The sequence below is a fragment of the Peromyscus eremicus genome, chromosome 5 (assembly GCF_949786415.1).
Source record: "Peromyscus eremicus chromosome 5, PerEre_H2_v1, whole genome shotgun sequence".
NCBI classification, from domain to species: Eukaryota; Metazoa; Chordata; class Mammalia; order Rodentia; family Cricetidae; genus Peromyscus; species Peromyscus eremicus.
In genome coordinates this window covers 84,540,368-84,563,939 of record NC_081420.1, presented here as the reverse complement: position 1 = coordinate 84,563,939, position 23,572 = coordinate 84,540,368, and the positions used below count along the sequence as shown (strand labels likewise).

General features: G+C 48.0%; 1 protein-coding gene across 8 annotated transcripts in view; it reads left to right on the top strand.

Moving 5' to 3' along the window:
* The window catches only part of Tcf25 (transcription factor 25), a 31,091-nt gene that overhangs the window by 7,193 nt on the left and 326 nt on the right, over nucleotides 1–23,572 (top strand). For 2 of the 8 annotated variants that reach the window (XM_059263846.1, XM_059263845.1), the window contains exons 2-19: nucleotides 571–732; nucleotides 1,585–1,659; nucleotides 2,412–2,530; nucleotides 3,584–3,649; nucleotides 8,771–8,853; nucleotides 10,121–10,251; nucleotides 11,455–11,554; nucleotides 12,313–12,406; nucleotides 13,701–13,793; nucleotides 13,915–14,020; nucleotides 15,836–15,995; nucleotides 17,176–17,263; nucleotides 17,830–17,988; nucleotides 19,012–19,102; nucleotides 19,749–19,828; nucleotides 21,078–21,150; nucleotides 21,530–21,643; nucleotides 23,503–23,525. In XM_059263846.1, the coding sequence (XP_059119829.1) occupies nucleotides 571–732; nucleotides 1,585–1,659; nucleotides 2,412–2,530; nucleotides 3,584–3,649; nucleotides 8,771–8,853; nucleotides 10,121–10,251; nucleotides 11,455–11,554; nucleotides 12,313–12,406; nucleotides 13,701–13,793; nucleotides 13,915–14,020; nucleotides 15,836–15,995; nucleotides 17,176–17,263; nucleotides 17,830–17,988; nucleotides 19,012–19,102; nucleotides 19,749–19,828; nucleotides 21,078–21,150; nucleotides 21,530–21,643; nucleotides 23,503–23,525 (1,817 nt within the window). Of the gene's footprint in view, nucleotides 1–570; nucleotides 733–1,584; nucleotides 1,660–2,411; nucleotides 2,531–3,583; nucleotides 3,650–8,770; nucleotides 8,854–10,120; nucleotides 10,252–11,454; nucleotides 11,555–12,312; nucleotides 12,407–13,700; nucleotides 13,794–13,914; nucleotides 14,021–15,835; nucleotides 15,996–17,175; nucleotides 17,264–17,829; nucleotides 17,989–19,011; nucleotides 19,103–19,748; nucleotides 19,829–21,077; nucleotides 21,151–21,529; nucleotides 23,526–23,572 lie in introns of all 8 variants that reach the window. The other 6 variants (XM_059263848.1, XM_059263849.1, XR_009379405.1 and 3 more) reach the window with 5 other exon arrangements.

The following is a 23,572-nucleotide window of genomic DNA, read 5'->3' as shown; positions in this document are numbered from 1 at the left end:
CAATTCAGAAAGTAACTTCTCTTTTAGCAGCCTGTTACAGGCATTGTGGTACCTTGTCTGGCAAGACGAACAGAGTTAATCGTTTATTGAGGCTGGAGATGGCTCAGTGGTCAAGAGCACTGGCTGCTCTTCCAGAGAACCACATGGTGACTCATAATTGCCCAGTTCCAGGGGATCTGACACTCTCCTCTGACTTCCATGGGTACCAGACTTTCATGTGGTGCTTATACATACATGTAGGCAAAATACCCATAAACATAAAAAAATTTAAAGTTGCCTTCGGGAGGCACTCAGTAAATGGGGTCATTGTGGTTTGGGGATTCTGAATGTCATGCCCAAAGATGAAGATGCCATGCACCATTCATGTATCTTGGGTGCACTGATGGAGCCAGAAGTCATTCACAAGCTCAGGAATGTGCTGGTGCTACATGGATCAGATGCTCCTTCCTTCTCACTACCCCACCCTGAGCCCATTCAGAGTCCTCTCCGTTTCTACCTGTGTAGTGTGTCCATGTACACTGGACTGGGGTGCTCAGTTGGTTTCATTTCCCTCCTGTCTTTTTTCCCCAGATAAACATCGAGGATCTTGAGGATGACCTTGTGGTAAATGGGGAGAAGTCTGACTGTACCCTGCTGGACTCTGTGTCATCAGGGAACAAAGGAAGGGCTCAGCGTGGAAACCCAGAGACAAAGCAAGATGGGGATGTGGCCAAGGCAGGGTTCCCAGAACAGGTACAGGGGACCGTATGGTGATGGGGTGACTGAGGCATATCAGAGGGAAAGCCCCAAGGTGCTGCAAATATTTCCTGTACTATCAGTTTACTGAATTCTTCTGAGTTTGAGTCCATCAATTGTTTGGTTGCCCCGAGGAACCTGGATGAGGTTTCTGTGGAAATCTGAAGACCAGCAGTAGCCTCCAGGGTACCATATAGAGTGTCTACCTGCCTCTTTTGAGTGCATCTGTGTCTGATCAGAAAATTCAGTCTGGTGAAGCCTGAATTCTCACAGAAGGACTTGGCTACAGTAGGTATAGCAAGAGAGCAGGGGTAGGGCTCACTGAGGCACCCTGGCTCAGTGAGTCCCCATCCTCAGGGTAGGTGGGGCACATCAGGGAATGGATGGCAAAATGAAGAAAGAATGGCAGTGGTCAGGTGGCTGGGTGGTCCTGTGAGCTATGTCTGCTGTAGGTCACAGGAAGCCCTGAAGTACATCAGGGCAGGGTACGAGAGAGGCCATTGTCACTGGCACAGACATGGCAGGTGTTTCTTATTGCAGAAACTCAAGAGGATTGGAAAGACTTGAGGATGGAGGAGGAGGAATGGGGACTACCACACTGAGGATTGAACTTGTTGCTTACATTTTTATTTTATTTTGTTTTTTTTTTTAATTCAGCATATCACCATATAACCCTGGCTAGCCTGGAACTCTATATAGGCCAGGCTGGCCTCAAACTCAGATGTCCACCTGTGTCTGCCTCCTAAGTGCTGGGATTAAAGGCATGCGCCACCACGCCTGGCTGTTGCGTAGTTCTTAATGTTTCCAATTTCATTTCTTTCCATTGATTAAAGTGTCTCCTTCCATTAGTCTAATGCAAGTGGCAAACTCCGAAAGAAGAAAAAGAAGCAGAAAAATAAGAAAAGCTGCACAGGAGAATCCTCGGTATGTTGTCACACTGACTGGTTCCTCTGCCTGAGCCTCACTGTTCCCTGCTGCTCCCTCAGGCTGGTTCTGGAGAAAGTTTTGTTTTGTTGAGCGCTTTGATTGCTTTCACTGAAGTGAGGTGAGAGGTCAGGAGAACAAAAGGGAAAATCACTCACAGATCTTTCTCTGGCTTGTGCCCTTTGCTCTCTGGTTGTCAGACCCCACTCTTGGGTTCTGTGTTTTGAGGTGAGTGTTTCTTCTAGACTAGATCTCTTCCCTGCTCAACTTACTTTTGTCTTATCCTGATGGCTTAAGCTCACCGTGAGTGTAGACGCCACTGTGGACCTGTTATCACATGGTCCGGCCCTGTTGCTGCCTCATGCCCCATGTCTTACTCTCAGTTCTGAAAAAAGCCAAAGCTCTGTTACTCTCCAGTGAAGGGTCATGACTCAGCTCACCCAGGGAGGGAAGCTCCTCTAGAGGACATAATGTGGTGTTTTAGCTTATGATTTCCAGGGCCCTCTGAGTCTGTGATTCCAGCTCTCCTGGCTTTCTCTAGTGAGACACGTCTCTTTTCTGAATGTATGTGCAGCATATGATCATGTCTTTTAGGAAGTAAGTCAACATAATCATTCTTTTTCAACATAAATGATTCTGTCGCTGATGGTTATAATATTGAAAGTAAAGGCAGAGCCAGGTATGGTGGTACATGCCTAGAATCCTAGCAGTGAAAGTCACTGTAATGATTAACAGGTTGTTCTGGCTTTTAGGAAAATGGGCTAGAAGATATTGATCGCATCTTAGAGAGGATTGAAGACAGCAGTGGGGTCAGCCACCCAGGCCCCCCTCCACTGAATTCCAGGAAGCACGTCCTCTATGTGGAGCACAGGTACAGCCCTGCCCTCACTTCATGAGAGAAGAACAGTATTTGAAAAAAAGCAGAAGAAAATTGACCGTCTTCTTTTCAGTCAGGCCTGGTGACAGACACACACTTGTAATCCCAGTCCCAGGACTTGGGACGTGGAGACAGGAGAACTGGGAGTTCAAGGCCAGCCTGGGCTGCATAAGATGAATGCAGAGAGGAATTGTTCTGTATTTTTTGTAAAGTGGTAAGGTGTAGGGACGCAGTGTAGTGGTAGAATGTGCACCCAGCATATGAAATGCCCTGGATCCCGTCCCTTGTGCCACGAGCTTCACATTCAATTCCTGCAAAAACAAAATGAAGCACTGTAGTGCTGGGTATGATGGCTTATGCTGTAATTCTAGCACTCATTAGGTTAAGGCAGAAAGAGTGCCACAAGTTCAAGGACAGCCTGGGCTACAGAGTGAGACACTCTGCCTCAAAACAAATCAATCAAGTTCATTAAACATTTAAGAAATAATGAGGAAGAAGAAACCCTCATCCATATTTCAGAGGACTTTTAGCTTTATATATCTTTTATATTTTATTGAACTGTGAGGAGCACCCGTTCACATTTGGATAAGTATCCATATGTTGGTTTTACAGATCATCAGTGAAACGTAACATAGTTCCTACCACAGAGGTTGTTGCCAGCTTTCTGAGAGTGGGTCTCACAGTGTGCTCAAGGCTGGCTGGGACTCCTGGTCCTCCTTTCTCAGCCTTCCAAGTACTGAGATTACAGGCATGTACCACCATGCCAAGTTCCCTATTATATCCTTATGTGAATTTATAAAAAATTTAAACTTTATAAAAATTTAAGCCGGGCGGTTGTGGCGCACGCCTCTAATCCCAGCACTCGGGAGGCAGAGCCAGGCGGATCTCTGTGAGTTCGAGGCCGGCCTGGGCTACCAAGTGAGTTCCAGGAAAGGTGCAAAGCTACACAGAGAAACCTTGTCTCGAAAAACCAAAAAAAAAAAAAAAAAAAAAAAAAATTTAGAGTTATTGTAGAACGTAATTTTTCTTTCTAAACTTTCTCCTCAGACACTTGAATCCAGATACAGAACTGAAAAGGTATTTTGGTGCTCGAGCGGTCCTGGGAGAACAAAGGTGAGGCCCTGGTCAATCTGTGTTCTTCAAGTTTTGTCAGTCTCAGACTCTAGAGGGAGACGGAGGCAGAAGGATTGCCATGAGTTCTTCCTACGAGGAAAATATTTACATCCATAGTGAACAAGTAGAACTCTTAGCATCGTGCCTGAAACTATTAAAAAGAAATGATTTGTGAAATCATCAGACTCCATGGAGCTGGGCTTTGTCCCTCACCCCTTCTCTAGGATGTACATCGTTTTTTTACAAAGATGCTAAAGACCTTGTGGTTCGAGGTCCCATTTTTGTTTTTCAATCAGCAACTAATGTAATCCAAAGCTGAGGCGATATGAGATGCTGTGTCTGTGATGGTTTAGTAGTTGTTAGTATCGGGGCCACATGTCACAGGGATAGCATTGTAGGGTGTCCCAAGTGACTCCTAAAGGAAAAGGGTACAAGGGTCTACCTCTGGGAATTTTGTTAGGAAGCAATGTGTATTCTCTCTGCTTCTCCATCAGAATGTCTAGAAAGCTCTATCTTTGTTTGATTGTTCATGAAAGGGTCCCTTCTGTGGCCCCAGACTTGAGTTCTCTATCTTTCAGCCTCAGCTTCTCAAGCGCACGCCTTTAATTGCAGCATTCAGGAGGCAGAGCCAGGCGGATCTCTGTGAGTTCAAGGCCAGCCTAGTCTACAGAGTGAGATCCAGGAAAGGCACCAAAGCTACACACAGAAATCCTGTCTTCAAAAACAAAAAACAAAAAACAAAAACAAAAAAAAAATAGTGCTTCATGTATGAAAATGCACTCAGTATTTGCATGTATGAAAATGTATCATGTACATGGAGTACCTGAAGAAGCCAGAGCGGGGGTCAGGTCTTCTGGAATTGGAGTTACATACAATTTGGAGCATACATGTGGGTGGTGGGAACCAAACCCAGGCCTTCTATAAAGGCAGCAAGTACTGTTAACATCTGAGCCATCTCTCCAGCCCCTAGCATTGGCTTTTTAAGTTTTGTGGGTTTTTGGTTTTTTTTTGTTTTTGTTTTTTCTGATTGTAAAACAAGTGATTCTTATGAAAAAAAATCAGTCATTTGGCCTTTGACTTTCATTCTCTTACCACATCCCCAGGTTAGCTTTGGTAATTGATTCTGTATTGCCGGGCACATGCCAATACTTGCATTGTATGACCATGAGAGGATTCTGCTGGTCACTGTACAACCTGGTTTGCGTATCTGGTTTCCTAGGTTGTCATTCTCCGTGCGATGACGCACAGGGTTGGGTACTGACCCAGATGCTGGGTTGGGTACACTCCTGGCATTCTGTGACACACAGAGCTGTCTGCTGCTGCGCCGCCCTCAGGAGTTATGCAGCTTAGATCCCACTCCACCCAGGGTCAGCCTCTTCTCCTCACTGCAGACACAAGAGTTTTTGGAGTTTTGTCTCTACTTTGACTTCTTAGATTGTGACTAAGCCCACTGGTGTTTCCTTTGTTGTTCACTCCTACTTTTCTTGTGTTCCCTACGGGTTTGCTTGTTTGGGTGGTTTTGTTCTTTTGTTTTTGTTTTTTTTGAGTACAGTCTCATTATGTAGTAAGAGCTGGCCTGGCCTGGAACTTAGTGTATACACCAGGCTAGCCTGGAATTCAGAGAGATCCACCTGCTCCTGTTCCCCAGGTACTGGGATTAAAGGTGTGTACCACCATGACTGCCTACCTTCTTTATTTCTTTCTTTTCTTTTCTTTTTTTTTTTTTTTTTTTTTTTTGATTTTTCGAGACAGGGTTTCTCTGTGTAGCTTTGGAGCCTGTCCTGGAACTTACTCTGTAGCCCAGGCTGGCCTCGAACTCAAAGAGATCAGCCTGCCTTTGCCTCCCGAGTGCTAGGATTAAAGGCATGCGCCACCACCGCCCGGCTTATTTCTTATTTTATATTTTTAGTGTTTAATTTTTCTGACTTTTGTGCCTTCTTTTGGGAACATTCATGAAAAATATTCATACTTTAAATGTTCCCTTTTAGGGCTGGGATTATAGGCTCATTTGGTAGGTGCTTGTCTAGCATGCTTAAAGTCCTGGGTTTGATCCTCAACAACACATAACCCAGTCATGGTAAAACACAACTGTACTCCCAGCACTTGGGAGGAGGAGGCAAGAGGACCAGGAGTTCAAAGCCGCCCTAAGCCGCATAGTGAATTTGAAGCTAGCCTGGAATACATGAAGCTAGTCTGCCAATCAAATCAATCAACCAACCAACCAACCAATCAATCAATCAATCAATTGTTCTCTCTTTTACTTGGACTGCCCTGGACCAAGTTTTCTGTTTCATTGTATTAGTTACTTTTCTTGTTGCTGTGACAAACACCTGAGAGAAGAGACTTGAGGAAGGATTTATTGTGGCTCATAGTTTAGGGGGACACAGTCTGTCACAGGAAAGACATGGCGGGAGGAGTGGGAAGCAGAGGTCACGTGTATCCACAGTCAGGAAGCAGAGAGAGAGATCCCGGTGCTCGGAAGGTTTTCTTCCTTTTCACCCTTCATTGAGTTCGATATTCCAGCCCATAGGTTGGTGTGGCTCACATTCAGGGTAAGGCTTTCTGTAAGTGCCTTCACAAACATACCCAGAGGTGTGTCTTAGTGATTCCAAATATTGTCAAACTGACAGTGAGGTTTAACCTTCCTGCTCTCTCCCCGCAACCCTGCTTTGTCTATCTGCCATTTCATTATAGTTTTTATGTCCTGTTTCTGTAAATTATAGTTAGTGATATTAGTTAATAATTGTATTTATTTCAGTCTATATAGTGCTAGGGTTAGACCCACAGCCTTACAAATGCTGAGTACACATTGAACTTCCCTCAATCCTGGTCTTAAACTACTGAACAGCTGAGACTATAGGCAGATACCACCATGACCCCAGTTCCTTTGTTACTTTTATAGTATTATATTTATTTCTTTAAAACTGTTAAGTTGGGCCAGAGAGGTGGCTCAGAGAGTCACGTTGCCTGCTGCCAAGTTCAGTCCTAGAGACTAACATGATGGAAGGAGAAACCATTCACCTCAGTTGTCCTCCCACCTTCACACTGAACCACGGCACATGTATGCCCATATGTGTGCATGAGTGTGAACACAAATACATGGATCAATTTAAAAATGTAAAAAACAGGCTAGAGAGCTGACGTAGCAGTTCAGAGCACTTGTTGCTCTTTCAGAAGATCTGGTTCTATTCCCAGTACTCAATGGTAGCTCACAACTATCTGTAACTCCAGTTTCAGGGACTTTTAACACCTTTTTCTGACATCCACGATACCAGGCATGCTCATAGTACACATACATACATGTATACAAAACATTCATATACATGAAACAAATATAAAAAAGCTTTTAAAGATAAAAGTTTGGTTTTGGTTTTTCAAGACAGGGTTTCTTTGTGTAGCCCTGGCTGTCCTGAAACTAGCTGTAGACCAGGCTGGCCCCAACTTAGAGCTCCACCTGTCTCTGCCTCCCCAGTGCTGGGATTAAAGGCGTGCGCCATCACTGCCCAACTGAAACAAAAGATTTTTTAAAAACACATCCTTGGCTAGACTTGGTGGTGCTCACCTGTAATGCCTGGGCTGAGGAAGCTGAAGCAGGGGGATTTCAAGTTCAAGGCCAGTCTAGGCTACATGAAGAGACCCTAGGTGAAAATATAAAGACCCTGGTTTAAAAATAAAGTTATGTCTTACCAAAGATTTCTCCTAGAAGCTACAGTGTTTTTCCTTTTCATTCTCCACCCCTTACCCTACTGCTTTGAGGCAAAGCCTGGAGCTTTTTCTTCTCCCAATGTGGTCACTGCTCTTTTGAGGACTTCAGCTTTCTGTTGTGACAGTATCTGTCCAAAGCTCCTTCCCAAACCCCTCTGAACATGCCCTCTACTCTGTGGGTCTGAGAACCTCAAGGTGTTCCTCTGGACCCTCCCTCTGTACCCTAAATTCCCCCCTCCAGGCTAAAGGCTCACTTCAGGGCTAGGCAGGCTGGCCTTCCCAGATCCTGCAGGCTTGGGACAGTTCACTTGTCAGGTCCTACCAGGAACCATCTGTGGGTTAACTGCCTGTCTTCTTTTCCTTCAGATTTTGACTATTTCTCTAATGCACTTGGTTTCCTCCTTCAGTTATTTTATTTCTTTTTGAGAGGAAAAAAAAAAAGCTTTTCTATCTTGTTTCTGAAAATACAACTTGTTACTCATTCTTTTCGAAGTAGCTGAAATTATCAAGGAATCATAGAGAGTAACACATATCCACATGTGACTCACTCAGGTCAACCCCTGGAAGCAAGAAGGCTCCTTTCTCCTCCCCTGCCATCTGTGCGCTCCTGGTCACCATCTGATCAGGACGTGGGAAGGTGGGGAGGTTTGGTTCCTATGATCCATGCAAGATCTGTCTGAGGAGCCTGGCCTTCCTTTCCCTGCAGACCTTTAGTGCTCCTCTGTCAGGCTAATGTTCTTCCACACATGAGCTCATGCCCTTCAGCGTTCTTCCTCATCGCCATTGCTTCCTCTTCAGACTTCGCTGTGTTGATGTATCAGTCAGCTGTTCCACTCACTCCCTTGCACTCAGCCATAGCCAAGGGTTGCTTTTGTTCAGTCTGACGCACTAGGGGAGCCAGCTCATAGCCCATGTGTCAACAGAATACTATCAGGCCTGGCTTACTCTTTTTGTTTTTGTTTTTTTTCCGAGACAGGGTTTCTCTGTGTAGCTTTGGAGCCTGTTCTGGAACTCTCTCTGTAGACCAGGTTGGCCTCAAACTCACAGAGATCTGCCTGGCTCTGCCTCCCAAGTGCTGGGATTAAAGGCGTGCGCCACCACCGCCTGGCTAAACTTTCTCTTTTAATTTGTTGTTGCTGTGGATGAACCTAGAGCCTCACATGTGCTGGGCAAGTTCTCAGAGCTTTACCTCCAGCCTGAATTCATTTTTCTATTTCTGTGGTTATGTGATGGTGACTACTTTGTTGCTAATGCCGCATTCCATCCACCCTTGCCCACTAGCCACTCTACTCAACTTCTTTTCCATGTATCTTCCCTGCCTGCATCTTGAGTTTCACAGTTCCCATGGAGATTAGGCAGACCATCCTGGTCCCTGTCCACTATGGAAAGTAAAACTACTGTGTTCTGTTTCTCCAGGCCTCGACAAAGACAGCGTGTATATCCCAAGTGTACATGGCTGACAACCCCTAAAAGCACTTGGCCCCGATACAGCAAACCAGGTGAGGCCCTGCTGGGTTTTGGGCAGTGACTTAGATTCAATACTAATACTCTTGGTTCTCTTGGGCAGTCACATTTCTTTAAATTATTACGGTTTTCTGTTTCATAGCAAGCTACCAAATATGCATAATTTAAAGAAAGAGGGCAAGGCAGTCGGCAGTGGTGCACACCTTTAATCCCAGCACCCGGGAGGCAGAGCCAGGTGGATCTCTGTGAGTTCGAGGCCAGCCTGGTCTACAGAGTGAGATCCAGGACAGGCACCAAAACTACACAGAGAAACCCTGTCTCAAAAAAAGAAAGAAAGAAAGAAAGAAAGAAAGAAAGAAAGAAAGAAAGAAAGAAAGAAAGAAAGAAAGAAAGATCAGCAGTGCAGCAAGGCAAGAGGGCATGATGGAAGTGTCTAGAGACGCTTTTCCATGTCTCAATCGACAGGCATGAGAGCCCCTCAGAGGGTAAGGGTGTGTAGCTGTGCTGGTGATAGTGATGTAATAGGCCTGCCTCTCCCCAACAGTCCTGGTTCTTCTGTGCGGGTGAAGACCTGTATGGGAGCTCTGGGCCTATGCACTGGTGCCTAACAGTATCTTTTGTCCCTGCCAGGCCTCTTGCCTTGTCAACAAGAACACCTACACATGTAGGCAAGCTTGTTGACTGTGTGGTCCTGCTAGACTCTGGCCTTAGATAGGACTATTTTAGGAGGGGAACTTAGAGACCAAGAATTACTGTCCTATTTAATGGAAATTTACCAGAGAGAAATTTCCCTGTACACTCAACATTGTACATAAGGAACAGAGAAAAAGCATCTAGTTATAACTCACCATCACCTGTAGTACCTGGGGTAGTGCTCACGGCATAGCCACTTTGGATGCTAATCCCCCAAACCTGGGCATGGTGTTCCCACCAGGCAGATACAGTGCTGTAGTCTCTAGTATTGCTTCTAGCCAGCAATACTGACCTGGCACATTTCCCTCCCGTGGGTACTCTGGGTGGGTCTGAGGAAGCAAAACAGACAGGACTCTAGGTCTTGGTACAGCTCCTGCCGTGTGAGCAGGCCTACACACTCCGCAAGAGCCCTTGGCAGATACCATCTTACAGCCTGTATAGCACCAGAACTGGCACCGTGCACCCGACACTCAGTTTGAGTTGCGTTCATGTGGCATATTTGTGCCAGGAACAACAGGAGGTCTGTGACTGCCTAGCACTGCAGAGTCCTGCAAAGTGTCCCAGCCTGGCCCCCAACACACCCTCCCTGAGCAATATTCATTTCTTCAGGTCTGTCAATGCGGCTGCTGGAATCCAAGAAAGGCCTTTCTTTCTTTGCATTTGAGCACAATGAGGAGTATCAGCAAGCACAGCACAAGTTCCTGGTGGCTGTGGAGTCCATGGAGCCAAACAACATTGTGGTGCGTAACCCTGCAGCTCCCAGTGGGCAGAGATCAAGCGGTGTATGCCTGTGTGCAGAGCAGTCAGACCCTGTGTGCAGAGGAAGTGTGCTTGGCTCCTCAGAGGAGAGCCACACTCTTCCCTCAGTTCCCTTCTGCAGACTGTGTGCAGGGCATTGTGGGGTCTTTCCCCGGCTGTCTTTGCCTTTAGCTTAGGTGATACAGCAGTGGGTATGCTTGGCTCCCTTCTTCAGGTAGCCTGTGCCTTTTGTGCTCCCGCAGCCTGTGTTCTGAGTACCCTGCCAGCCCCAAGTGTGGGCCACAGTTTGCAATCACTGAGGACAAAGAGGAGCTCATCCTTTGTGCCTTTGTATACCTGACCCCTGAATGATGTCACATTCCTTTGAGGAGAAGAAAAATGCTAATTTCCGGGGCTGGAGAGATGGCTCAGCGGTTAAGAGCACTGGCTGTTCTTCCAGAGGTCCTGAGTTCAATTCCCAGCAACCACATGGCGGCTCACAGCCATCAGTAATGAGATCTGGTGCCCTCTTCTGGCATGCAGGCAGAACACTGTATACATAATAAGTAAATCTTAAAAAAAAAAAAGTTAGAAAAATGATAATTTCCATGCTCTTGGTTAGGGCATAGAGAGCTAATTAGGCCAGTTTCTGAGTTCCCACCTTCAACTAGATCAGTGGTTCAGCTGAGTCACAACACCATATACCTTGAGTTAAAAGTAGACTGTGAGCCAGGCATGGTGGTACACTCCTTTAATCCCAGCACTTGGGAGGCAGAAGCAGATGGATCTCTGAGTTAGAGGGCAGCCTGGTCTACATAGTTAATTCCAGGCCAGCCAAGAATACATAGTGCAACCCTCTCTCTCAAAAAAAAGAAAAGCTAGGGCTGGAGAGATGGCTGAGTGGTTAAGAGCACTGGCTGGTCTTTCAGGGGTCCTGAGTTCAATTTCCATCAACCACATGGTGGTTCACAACCATCTATTGAGGGATGTGATGCCCTCTTCTGGCATAAAGCTGTACATGCAGACAGAGCACTCTAACATAAAGTAAATAAATAAAGCTTTAGGGGGAAAATAAGACTGAAAACAAACAAACAAAAAAACCTGTGACTATTTCATTTTTGATCATTTTTCCTAGCATGGGGCACGGCCTGGTGCCAAGGGTTCTACCTGCAGTTTTTCCCTAAAACTATCTTCCTTTCCAACAGGTTCTGCTCCAGACAAGTCCCTATCATGTTGACTCACTTCTGCAGCTCAGTGACGCCTGCCGCTTTCAGGAGGATCAAGAGATGGCTCGAGACCTTATAGGTGAGCCGGCTTACCTGCACCTGCCGCTCGAGCCCCCCAGCTCACAGGCAAATGCTTCCTCATGAGAGAGATAGACAGAATCCACTTGGGCAGGACGTACAGTTGATTGTATCTAGTGCACGCCACTTGTGTAGCCCTTACCACCCTCTGTATCTGTCAGTTGTAAAGCGCTTTGGTCTGTGTAAGCAGTCTGTCCTTCAGTCCTGGGAACTGCTAGTGTCCTTTGTCTGCAGTTGCGCTTGAAGCGTAGAGTTCGTGCAAACATGTGGCCTTTGTGTTTGGCTTCTTTCATTTACCATCTTCGTTATCCCTGTTGGAGCATGTATCATACTTGCACACTGTTTGTGCTATATAATACTCCATCTGTGTGTAGACTGCATTTTCTGTACCTGTCATCAGCTGATGGACACTTAGGTTGTTTTCTGGCTATTGGAAATGGTGCTGCTGTGAAGACACCTGTGCAGGTCTCGTGAGGATGTGTGTTTGTGTACACGCGTGGGTACTTGGTGTTAGCAGATCACAGCACCAGTTGTAATCTGGTATATGAAGCATTTCCCTCTGGAGCTTACAAATGTATGTTGCAGTAAACTTAGAGTCATTGAAGAATACCTGGGAAGCCCTGTGTGTGCCCTCTCTCTTTCAGGGTCCCAGTTACATGACCTCCCTCCTTCCAGAACGTTCCTTGTTTTGAGTTGTTAGAGGAGAGAGTTACAGTCATTGTGTCTGTGACACCCTCCTCTGGTGTTTGTGGCCCACAGAGAGAGCACTGTACAGCATGGAGTGTGCTTTCCATCCCTTGTTCAGTCTCACCAGTGGGACTTGCAGGCTGGATTACCGCAGACCTGAGAACAGGTGAGTTTGGTCCACCCTAGAGTGAGTAACGGGCTACTTTCAAGTCACGTGAGTGACTGTTGTGAGTTTAGTGGGGAACAGGTGATGCAAGACTGTCCCTGAGGATGGATCAGGGTCCTGAAGATCCAGAGTACCTTGTAAGCTTTGGTGTCCTTACAGCAGAGGGCTGGGCTCAGGGAACCAGGCATCGGATTGGTCCAAAATTAAACCTATTCAGGTTATAACTGTTCTGACAAGCCACAGAACAGTGAGAGCTGGAATCATGCTTCCCATGTTTTTGGAGGGAGAGACCCATTCCCAGTGAGGTTAAACTATTGTAGCACGCTTTGCAGTTGTGTCTCCTGATTCTTAAATCCGAGATGAGCGTGGATTCAGCTTGACTTCAGGAATCATGCAGAGAGTACTCCCTTTTCCATGTTTCTCTAAGCCCACCCACCCTCTGGTTTTAGCCCGTATATGTCCCCCTTCCTCCCTCACACGTAGCACTCTACTTTCTGGATATCCCTGTCTGCCGCAGCAGGAAGTCCCCCACCTTAGCCACAGCCATTGTCTGCTCTCCTGCACAGTGTTGGGTTCCTGTGTATTGCTTTTGTCTCTTCTAGTTAAACTCTTACTTCTTTAAACAGGTTCTAAAATTAAGTCACCAAGATGACTAAAGCTGTCCAGCTTTATCCATCCAGGTGTAATGCTATGACAACTGTTAAAATCTGAGCATAAGTTAAGAGTATGATTATATAGGTTCTAATTCTCTTCCTTTAAATGGTAATCAGAAAACAACTAGCAAGAAGACAGGTTTTGCCAGGTATGGTGGCACATGCCTGTAGTCACAGCACTGAGAGGTAGGAATCAGTTGAGTTCATCTCTGATTGCATAGTGATTTGATGCCAGCCTGGGCTACATAAGATCTCCTCTTAAGGAAGCAAAAAAGAAAAAGAAGAAAAGAGAGGTTTCACAAACACTTGATGGTAGTCTAGCATAGTGGCACCCGTGAACAGACTTGGCATTCTGAAGTAGGAAGATCTCTTGAGCCAGTTTGTTCAAGGTCAGACTTGGCAGCATAGTCAGACCATGTCTCAAAACCAGAAAAGCTTGATTTTCGTGTCTAAGTACATTTATAACTAAATAACAAGGAGCACGTATTTCCTCCAGACACACGGGATGTTCACAAACACTATATCTAGCCACTTAGGAAATGCTGTCTCAACCCAGAGGGCGGACACAGTGCTGGGCCTCTCACTTGTCATGCTCTGCTGCCTTTCTGTCACTGATTCATGGATAACTGTCTTTGATCTAGGAGCTTCTACCTGGCCCTCTACAAGCAGATGAGTTTCTTGGAGAAGCGAGGATGCCCACGTACTGCACTTGAGTACTGCAAGCTCATCCTGAGGTGAGTATTCACTTTGACTGCATGGCCACCTGTCCCCACCACAGTGGCCCCAGATCTGTGGGGACTCGAACCATGACTCCCTCTGTCTCTCTTGTCTCCACTTACTGTGCTGCCTCGGAAGCCTTGAGCCAGATGAGGACCCCCTGTGCATGCTGCTGCTTATTGACCACCTGGCCTTACGGGCCCGGAACTATGAGTACCTGATCCGCCTCTTCCAGGAGTGGGAGGTATGTGGAAGCCGTGTGCTGTGACCTGCAGCTGCAGCTGTGTGTCTCCCTTACCTGGCTCAGCTACCCCTCTGTGTTTGAGGGACAGTTTTGTGATACGATGGTGAAGGCATGAGTCAGCGCAGCGCAGGTAGATCCCCAGGGCCTCCTGCTTTTCTGGCTTCCTCATTACCTCTGCTGAACAATTACGGTCTTCCTAGATGGTGTCCCAGCAGCCTTTCGAGAACTCCTGTTCACAGGCCTGCACCAAGTATGTATGCACAAACAGTGGTGCTAGTAGTGATGAAAAGTTGGGAAAACCCCAGAACTCACTGTGGTCCACTTAAGAGGCAATCATGAGGCAGAGCAACCCATATAGGGTTGACACGGGGAACCTCAGCATACAGAACCACATTCTGCAGAAATGCTGGAAAGACAGCATAAACCAGTCCCTTTTGCCTTGCCAGATTTGCATGTAAATAAAAATGAAGAATGGCCTGACACCACACTGCTAGCCTCTGGCCCAGCTGCTGTGAATGCTAAGTACACCTTGGTGCCCGACATCACCAGGAAAGAACATAACTGTCTGTCCATGACTGTGGACATGTGTCAAAGTGACAATTTCAGTTTATCGAGTTAACTACCGTGCTTTAAGATCAGTTCTGCTGTTCTCCATAATGCGACTGCTAGACACTTTAAAGAGTACAGGACTCCCATCCCATCCCATGGTTGGTTCTTGTCAGAGAAGAGAGGCATTGGGTTTTGTGCTGGTTGCTTCCACCAGGGCCTAGTAAGGGATAAATCATTTTAAGTTACATAATGTTTGGTATAGTTGGCCAGGAAGTTTTGCTTGTTGGGATCTGATTTGTAGACTCCCTGGAGCTCATGAAAGCATGGCTATAGGAAATGACAAAGGGCTGCAGGTAAGTGATCATTATGGCTTATGTAGTTGTAGAATAAAAAAGCAGGGCATAGTGATTTGTGATGTAACCCCAGTTATTGTAGGGGTCAGGGCAGGGGCAGGTGCACTGGCTAGCTAGCCGAGACAGACTGATGCTCTTAGGTGTGGTGAGAGACCTATCTCAGAACATAAAGGTCGAGAAGCAGAGAGACGGCCTCACAGGTAAAGCACTTGAGACCAAGCCTGATGACCTAAGCATGGTCCTTAGAACCACATAGTGGAAGGAAAGAACTGACTTCTGCAAGTTGTCTTCTGGCCTCTACATGTGCTGTGGTATGCATGTATTTGTACACGTGCACACTAAATAAGTAGATAAATGAATGATTTTTAAAAAGCTAAGAAGTGAAATAAATTTGGAGAACAATTGAGGAAAGACACCCAATATCGACCTCCAGCCTCTGCACTCATGTTTCTTTGTGCACCACCATACGTACCTGATGGAGAAGACGTAGAACAAGTCACTAGCCTTCTCACGAACCATAGAGAAAGAAAGGAAAGCACTGGAAAACACTTCTAGGTTAGGTGGGGTCAGACCTCACTTGGTGACTGACTTTATAAGCTTTCTGCAGAGGCAAGAAGGCTGGCTTCCCTGCTTCCGGAGCTGAGAGTCTAGGCAGGGGACACCCATCCTTAGGGGCCTCTGAGGCCCCCGCCTGCTGCTGTAGCATCAGTCATCTGATTGGGCTGATTCCTATCCTTCTGTGTCCTCTGTGTTTCCTACATGTAGAGAATGGGTTTTCTTCATCCTGAGTTAAGGTGAGAGGCCCACAAGGAACAGTTGTGGGGCTCACCTGGTATCCACCGCACACTTGTAAACTATGCGTTTTGTATTCACAAGCTTAAGGCCGCAGACTTCGTTTCTTCGTCTCTTATAGGCTCATCGGAACCTATCCCAGCTCCCAAATTTTGCCTTCTCAGTTCCATTGGCATATTTCCTTCTGAGTCAGCAAACAGACTTACCTGAGCATGAGCTCGCCTCTGCCAGGCAACAGGCTTCCCTCCTGATACAGCAGGCGCTCACTATGTTCCCTGGAGGTAAGTGCCACCTCTTGTCTGGGGATTGAGTCTAGGTCACAGCCCTCCCCATACTTCACGGAAAGATTACCTTCCCTTAAAGGCCTAAAGACTTGCTGTAGTTTAGATAGCTCGTCTACCCACTTCAATGAGCCTACTACAAGTTTGGTGGGGGGGGGGGACGGGGGGGGGACAAATGTCTTCCCTGAGGTTTAGTTTTGGGATGGGAGAGCAGGGCATTTTCCAGAACATGCAGTATGTTAGATAGTCTTTGGTACTAGAGGAAAAAAAGCAGACATAGTATCTAGAAGGGCCTAAGGCTAGCCCAGAGGCAGCTTGAAGGGCACTGGCTGTGAGTAACCAGGAAGAGGCCCTGATCTACTGCCCAGGCATTCTCACAGACTTGGCCAGGAGAGTAAGGTGATTACCTGCCCAGATCTTTCCTAAGAGTGTACTCAGAGAGAAACTGACAAGATTCCTGTGGGGCCGACTTCTTTTCTACTAGAAAGTCCCAGAATTGGTACCACATTGTAGACTCTGAGTTCCTTGAGCGTTGGCCAGAACTCTGCCTACCAACCAGACCTGAGCAACCTCAGGCAGAAATAGTGCCTATTTGCTAACCCAGTGAGGGTCACTTCCATTACTTAGAAGCTGCTTATGCCTTCTGTGGTCTGATGTAGCTAGCCTTACCTCCTCACAGGATGCTGCAGTATGAGCATGTCCCCAGGAAGTCACTGGGAGGACTATGTTGGTAGATTACCAGCATGCAAGCTGTTTAGAGAAGCTAGCACTTCGGTGAATAGCACTACATGCAAGGGAGCCCAGTGTTGGCCACTGATCTGCTCCTGGTCCCTGCAGAGTTAGCTCTTGCAGGGCACAGTCAGCCCCACTCTCACGTCTAACCTTCATATGATCAGAGCATCCAGCCACCCATGCTTGGAGGGGATAGGCAAGCCTTCCTTGGATGCAAATGGAACAAGAGGCAGCAGGATATGCATGGACTTCCCCAGGGTTCAGAGGTACCTTGGCATCTAGTGTGAGAGACCCAGCCTAGGAACAAATTGGTAATGGTAGTCAGAAATGGCCCCTTGGCTATCCAGCTTCCTTTACCTTAAGAATACTTAGTGGCTGGGAGCCGGTACAATAAGGGCTGCAGGATACATGGAGCCTTTACCCTTTTTTTTTTTTTTTTTTTTTTCAGCTCTTATGCCATTGCTGGAGTATTGCAGTGTGCGGCCTGATGCAACAGTCTCAGATCACCGCTTCTTTGGGCCAGATGCTGAGATAAGGTAACGATGTGAGCCTGTAGGCACTGTTCCCCTCACCCTTAAAGGAAGAGCGGAGCCTGTCCTGGGGGACCCTATGCAACTGAGGAAGCCCCTAGAGCCCACATCCATGTGCAAGACATCTCACCTCTGTGGGGCAGGTGAGCAGCCTCTAGTCTAAAAAATGGGGTTCGCTCATAATCTTTGCTATCATTAATTTTCTCCAGATTTCTGTATTGTCGCATTTCTCATAGACCAGAAAAAAGAGCAATATATATCATATCATGGCCCCCACCCTTCCTACAGACTGGTAATCAGCAGCTGAGGGCCATTCTTTGGTGCTGTTCCACACAGGAAAACATACTCATTCTGGTGTTTTTCACATTTCTGTCAAGTGGTCAGTATTACTAAACTCAGACAACAAGGAGTGTGCTCTACCCTTCAGGAATACCCAACCCTCCCAAGGTGGAATATCCCTGGTCAGCGGCTGAGGGTAACCTCCTTTAGTCCAAGGCACTAGGCTTTTCCTGGATTTCCCTTTGCCCACCATGGAGCTCTGCCAAAGGTCTGGTTTCCTTGCCCTTCCACAGCCAGCCCCCTGCCCTGAGCCAGCTGGTGAGTCTGTACCTTGGGAGGTCACACTTTCTTTGGAAAGAACCCGCCATTATGAGCTGGCTGGAGGAAAACGTCCGTGAGGTTCTGCAAGCAGTGGATGCTGGGGACCCTGCTGTGGAGGCCTGTGAGAATAGGTGAGCTGAACCTGACAGACATGTCAGAAAACCTAACTTAGGGAGGGCACCTGCTGGCATGAGTCCTTTGTGTGTCTCCTCCTGGGTCTTTCTCACAGACATAGGGCCTCTGATTTCAGCTTGACTTTGAAGGAGCTACCAGAAGGTCCTGGGCATGGCTACTACACAGAGATGTGAAGGGGTGTGTGGTTTTGTTTAGTTTGTTTCTGCTTTTGTGCTGTGTTTCCATGCTTGTTATCATGATGCTTTTCTTACCCTTCTTGACAAAGATTGGAGCCAAAAGGTCATCACCAGAGCAGCTTGCTGACCTCCTTTCTACATGGGGGTTCCTGGAACACAGAACCTGTTACGCTGCCTTTAAGAAGCAGCCCCTTTGCCCATTTGTGCAGTTTGCTCATGGTCCTCATCAGCATCCTGGCTCTGTCATCTCCCTGAGCCATGGAATCAGGAGGTCCAGTGGTAGACATGAGGCCAAATTCTAGACTGTCTGAGGACCAGTGGTGGACATGAGGCCAAATTCTAGACTGTCTGAGTACTGGGGAAGAGGAAGAACTATTGCTTCCACCACCACCACCACCCCCCACCCCCCCACCCCACACCCCCACACCCCCACACCCCCACCCCCGTCTTAGAACTGCTGTCTGGGCTGCATACTTCTCCCTGTGCTGCTGCTCAGCTCTGCCCAGCAGGCGGCAGGCCCCATACAGTAGCAGTAACAATGACACACCCAGGGAGTCTCTTGTGGACACTTCTTTAGTGTCTCACCAGAGTACCCACAGCCATCTCCTTTTCATCTCACGGATGAAGGGACCAGATTGCAGACTGATCTAGTAGACTTTGCTTTCAGAGTCTACTCTGCCACAGGGCTAGTAGAACAGCTTCCCCCCAAGAATGAGAGATGGGAGGTTTTACCACAAGTGGAACAAGCCAGTCCTTGCTGGATCTTTCCCAAGGTGGATATGGTTGACTTGGTGTTTTATACCAGTTTATCAGTTTATCTGCCATTGTCTACTCTGGCCTCAGGCGGAAGGTGCTGTACCAGCGTGCACCCAGAAACATCCACCGCCATGTGATACTCTCTGAGATCAAGGAGGCTGTTGCTGCCCTACCCTCGGTAAGAGAAGAATGCTGAAAATGAGGTCTTTGTGTGTGCCAGTCACAGTGTAGCTACCTACAAATTGGCCTGCGTGCCAGGCAGAGCTGGGACTGGTACAGAGGGCTCTTCCCCTCAGCCAGCTTCTCTGGGCCTTCCTCGCTGTATTGTTGTGTTAGTGAGCTGTTCCACCAGGGTGTCCCACTCTCCGTGATGGAGACCTAGCCCTTCCTCACAGACCTCACACCCCGCAGCAATACTTCACATAGCTGTGCCTGCTGTGTTTTCTGTTGGCACTCTCGGGTGGGCCAAGGCTGCGTCAGCTGGTGAGCCAGCAGCTCAGTGGGACCCGGTGCTCTCCTCCTTAGTTCATGTCTGTAGTCAGGCCAGTCATTTGTGACATGGACGTAGATGGTAACACCTGTGGAAAATGCCCTTCGCTCTACATCCTACTGCTGGGGGAAATGTCATACATGTTCCCCTGACTATCCTCTGGGAGAGACTGTTCCACTTAGACCCAAAGTTTCTTGGAACAGAAACAGCACTTCTGCCAGACGGAGTGAGTGGCTGCCTCCTGGCAGATGGGTCAGGTCTCAACAGCTGAAACTTGGGAAGGCAGAGGCTGCCAGCAGTGCTCCAGAATCTCTGTTTTTGTCCCCTCCTAAAGGATGTGACCACACAGTCTGTGATGGGGTTTGATCCTCTGCCTCCCCTGGACACCATCTACTCTTACGTCCGACCAGAAAGGTACCATCCCTGCTTTGTTCTCATAGCCACACCCCCTCGTTGGTCCTTTGGGGCTTGCTGCAGCTGTCCTTACAGATTAGAAGGAAAAGGCAGACACAGGCTAGCAGGGCCAGTCCACTCAGGAACAGGGGACACACAGTGTAACAAGAAAGGTCTCTGAATCCACCAAAGGTCTGAGCACCTCCCTGTAGGTTTATAGCAGGTGTGAGAAGTACAGTGGGAAGCAGATAAGGAGCCACCCCTGACCTGGTGCACTGTACAACAGACATCAGACTTAGAATCTAGAGAGACATTGGGTCAATTTACTTACGAACCTGTGAGAGAAATGCCTACGAAGAAGGTTATGCCAGACCAGGAAGTGACAGTCACCTGCTTTGTAGAAAGATGTGGCCCAACCAGACAAAGGATGGCAGCTGGTACTCTAGCATGTGCAAAAGCCCCCTTCCAAGAGCAGAGTGTAAGGTCCGGTCTGAGCACTGAAGGAAGGCCCATGTGTCCGAGCCCGGAGAATGGGGTTGTGGGCCAAGCGTTAATATGGAACAGGCCTAAGTCCCAGGCTGTCATGTGTATTTGGGCAGTTGGTAGAGTCTGGCCATGAAAGAACTCATTTCCCTTCCCTCCTACCCTTGACAGCTGCCTTACCTGAGTCTATTGTCCCACAGTCCATTCCAAGCAAGGAACACCAGGCCATCTAGACCCTGGCAAAACAGGTTGAGTAGAGTGACTCTCATTTAAGGATTTAGATTAAGATGAGACTTTCCAGTGGATTCAGAAATATCTTGACAGGCTGGCATAGCGAGCCATCATAGCGTTCTGCTGTGCTCCTGGTGTCCCCAGAGTGGACGTGTGATGATACTGTGCAGTAGAGCTATGCTGCATCCCCTGAGATGCCCTGACCTTTACTGCCTGCCTTTGTGACTGCCAACACCGTCCCCAGCCTTCAAATGCTAGTCACCTTGTCTTCTTTCCATGTGACCCAGCAGGCTAGGTCCCTAAAGAGCCAGCACTCTGGGACTGGTTACCTCTCCTTTCTCGTTGCTCTTGGGTGTCCACAGCTCCACCCTAGGCTGGTTAGTAGTCATCACTGCCCACCCCAGATCCTGATCTGCAGTTTAGGACCCAGAGCCTTAGCTCCACTTAGAGGCTGCCTCTTCCTAGCCGTAGGAGACTGGGTAAGAACAGCTGGCAAAGGGCTGGGACCCCACAGTGTCTGCTGACCTTCATTTTCTTAACTTGTTTTTATTTTCAGGCTGAGTCCAGTCAGTCATGGAAACACAATCGCCCTCTTCTTCCGATCATTATTGCCAAATTACACCACAGAGGTATGTTGATTGAACACATTGGTCTTTCCCTCCCAAGTTGCTATGGGCAAGTCCGGCTCAGGGTGGAGGCAGGAATGGCTGAGACTGTGCCTGCCTGTGGTGCCATGTTTAGGAAGTGGGGACTTGGCCTGCTGAACTTGCAGTAGCCATTTCAAGGTGAGTAAGTAGTGTGAGGCTGAGAGACGGCTCAACATCGCGAACATCGCGGTAGGTTGGCCATGGTTAAACATGTGCATTGGCTTTTTAGAGCTGCTTCTTCTGGGCAGCGACCTTGGGAGGGGACAGGCCCAATCCTGGAGCTTGGGCTGCCTCAGACTGCTAAACCCCAGGTCTCAAATCTGTACAGACAGCCCCCACTTAGATATGTCTCATTGTTCAGGGGGAGAGGCTGGAGGAAGGAGTGGCCGGGGGTCCGAACCGCAATCAAGGCTTGAACAGGCTGATGTTGGCCGTACGTGACATGATGGCCAACTTCCACTTCAACGACCTGGAGGTGCCTCGGGAGGACAATCCTGAGGGCGAGGGGGACTGGGACTGACTGTCCAGATGCTGTGCCCAGAGCTGTGCAATTATGTTCCTGATTCTTTCCTGGTTGGAATTAACCAGTTCCCTGAAGTAGAAATGCTGACCATGTCATCCACCCGTGTCTTTTGTTTTCCCTATAAATGTGAGTGGGGTATGCTCTGCTGTGAGTGAGCTTTTCCTCCAGTGCCCTCAAAAATAGTCCAGGAGCAGTGAGCCCCACACCATATACACCCTGCCATGTGCCTTACACTTTCAGAATTTCTAACATAATGCAGAGAAAGGGGTTTTCCTGGAGTCTTCAGTGCGAGGACCCCACATGCTCCTTGCTAGGGGGCACTGAACCTTCCACAATGCTGCACCCAGCGTCTTTGCAGTGGTGAGGATCAAACCCAGGGCCTGGCATGTGACCTACCATTGCGTGATAGTCCCAGCCTAGGAATTTCATTAGTAAACTTGGAGGGCTGGAGGTGTGTCTCAGATGGTAGACTGCTTGTTAGCATGCACAAAGCCCAGGATTTGATCCCCAGCACAACACAAACCAGGTGTGGTAGTGTTCATCTGTAATCTCAGTACTCAAGAGGTAGAGAGAGGGACAAGGGGATTAGAAGTTAAAGATCACCCTCTGCTATATAGTGAGCTCAAAGCCAGCCTTAGTTACGTGAGACCCCAGCTCAAAAGAGGGGGTTGGGGCATGCGGTGCCCAGAACTGAAAGAAAAGCCAAGAAGCAACTTTAAGGCAGAAAATTCAAGGATTCTTTGCAGAGGTTAAAGGGTGTTTGATCTAGGGATGAGTGGGGAGCCCTGACCAAGAACCCCAGTCCAGTGGCGGGAACAGAGGCACAGCCAGGCAAGGCCGGTCTGTGTCTCATAAGCTGTCTGATTGTGGAAAGGTCCAGGCTACTGAGATGTTATAAGCTGTGTCAGGTATCTCTCGGGCAGCCCTGCCCATCTGTGTCTGTACAGAGACTGGGGGAGGTACTGCCATGGGCTCTAGTCTGAGAGATGGCTGGTGAAGCCCCCCTAAGTCTTGGTCCATTGATTGCTTCCTGGGAGTTCAGACGGCATTGGATCCATGGTATGGACGAGGTACAAGTAAAGCATGCTTCAGGAATGTCCTGAGGGCCATAAATGGCTCAGTGAGTAAAGGTACTCGCTTCCAAGCCTGATAACCCGAGTTCAATCCCCAGGACCCATATGGTGGATGGAGAGAGCTAACTCCTGCAGGTTGTCCTCTTACCTCCACACATACATTGTAGCATGTGCACACCTATACAAACACCAAAAAAATGGAAAAGGGGCAGCTTGGTGGTTAAAAGTACTTACTGTGCTTGGTGCTTTTGCAGAGGACCAGGGTTTGATTTTAAGCACCCATGGCGGGTAGCTCACAATCACCTTAATTCCGGCCCCAGCATACAAACATATACATGATGTGGCTGAGCAGTGGCCCAGGTCACTGTCCCCTCAACAGGACATTAAGGGCTGATTTGTACCCATCTATAGTCAGCCTAAATGTCACAGCCCATTTCTAAGTTAGCCATCTGTAGGGGGGCTCTGTGTTCAATATATGTGCCTGGTGAAAGATCACGTGTCACATGAATTGGTGCTGAGTGTCTTTTTTTTCTCCAGCATGAATTGGCAAGGCCATGAAGTCTGGATACAGGTTCTACTACTTGTGCTCATGGGTCAGCAGGGGCCTGGGGAGGGCAGGCCTGAGGGGCATAGCTCCTGCCAGTTGCCTCACCTACTCCTGGGTTTGGTGGGAGATCTGCACCCAGTCCCAGGGAGGGGAACTGTTGAGATGGTCCTAATTCACTGTCTGAATCCGAGGTTCCAGGTTGGAGTGGCCTGTGGTGAGTTTCAGCTAAGGGGAGGAGGGATTGGCTAGGAATGGGTTTGT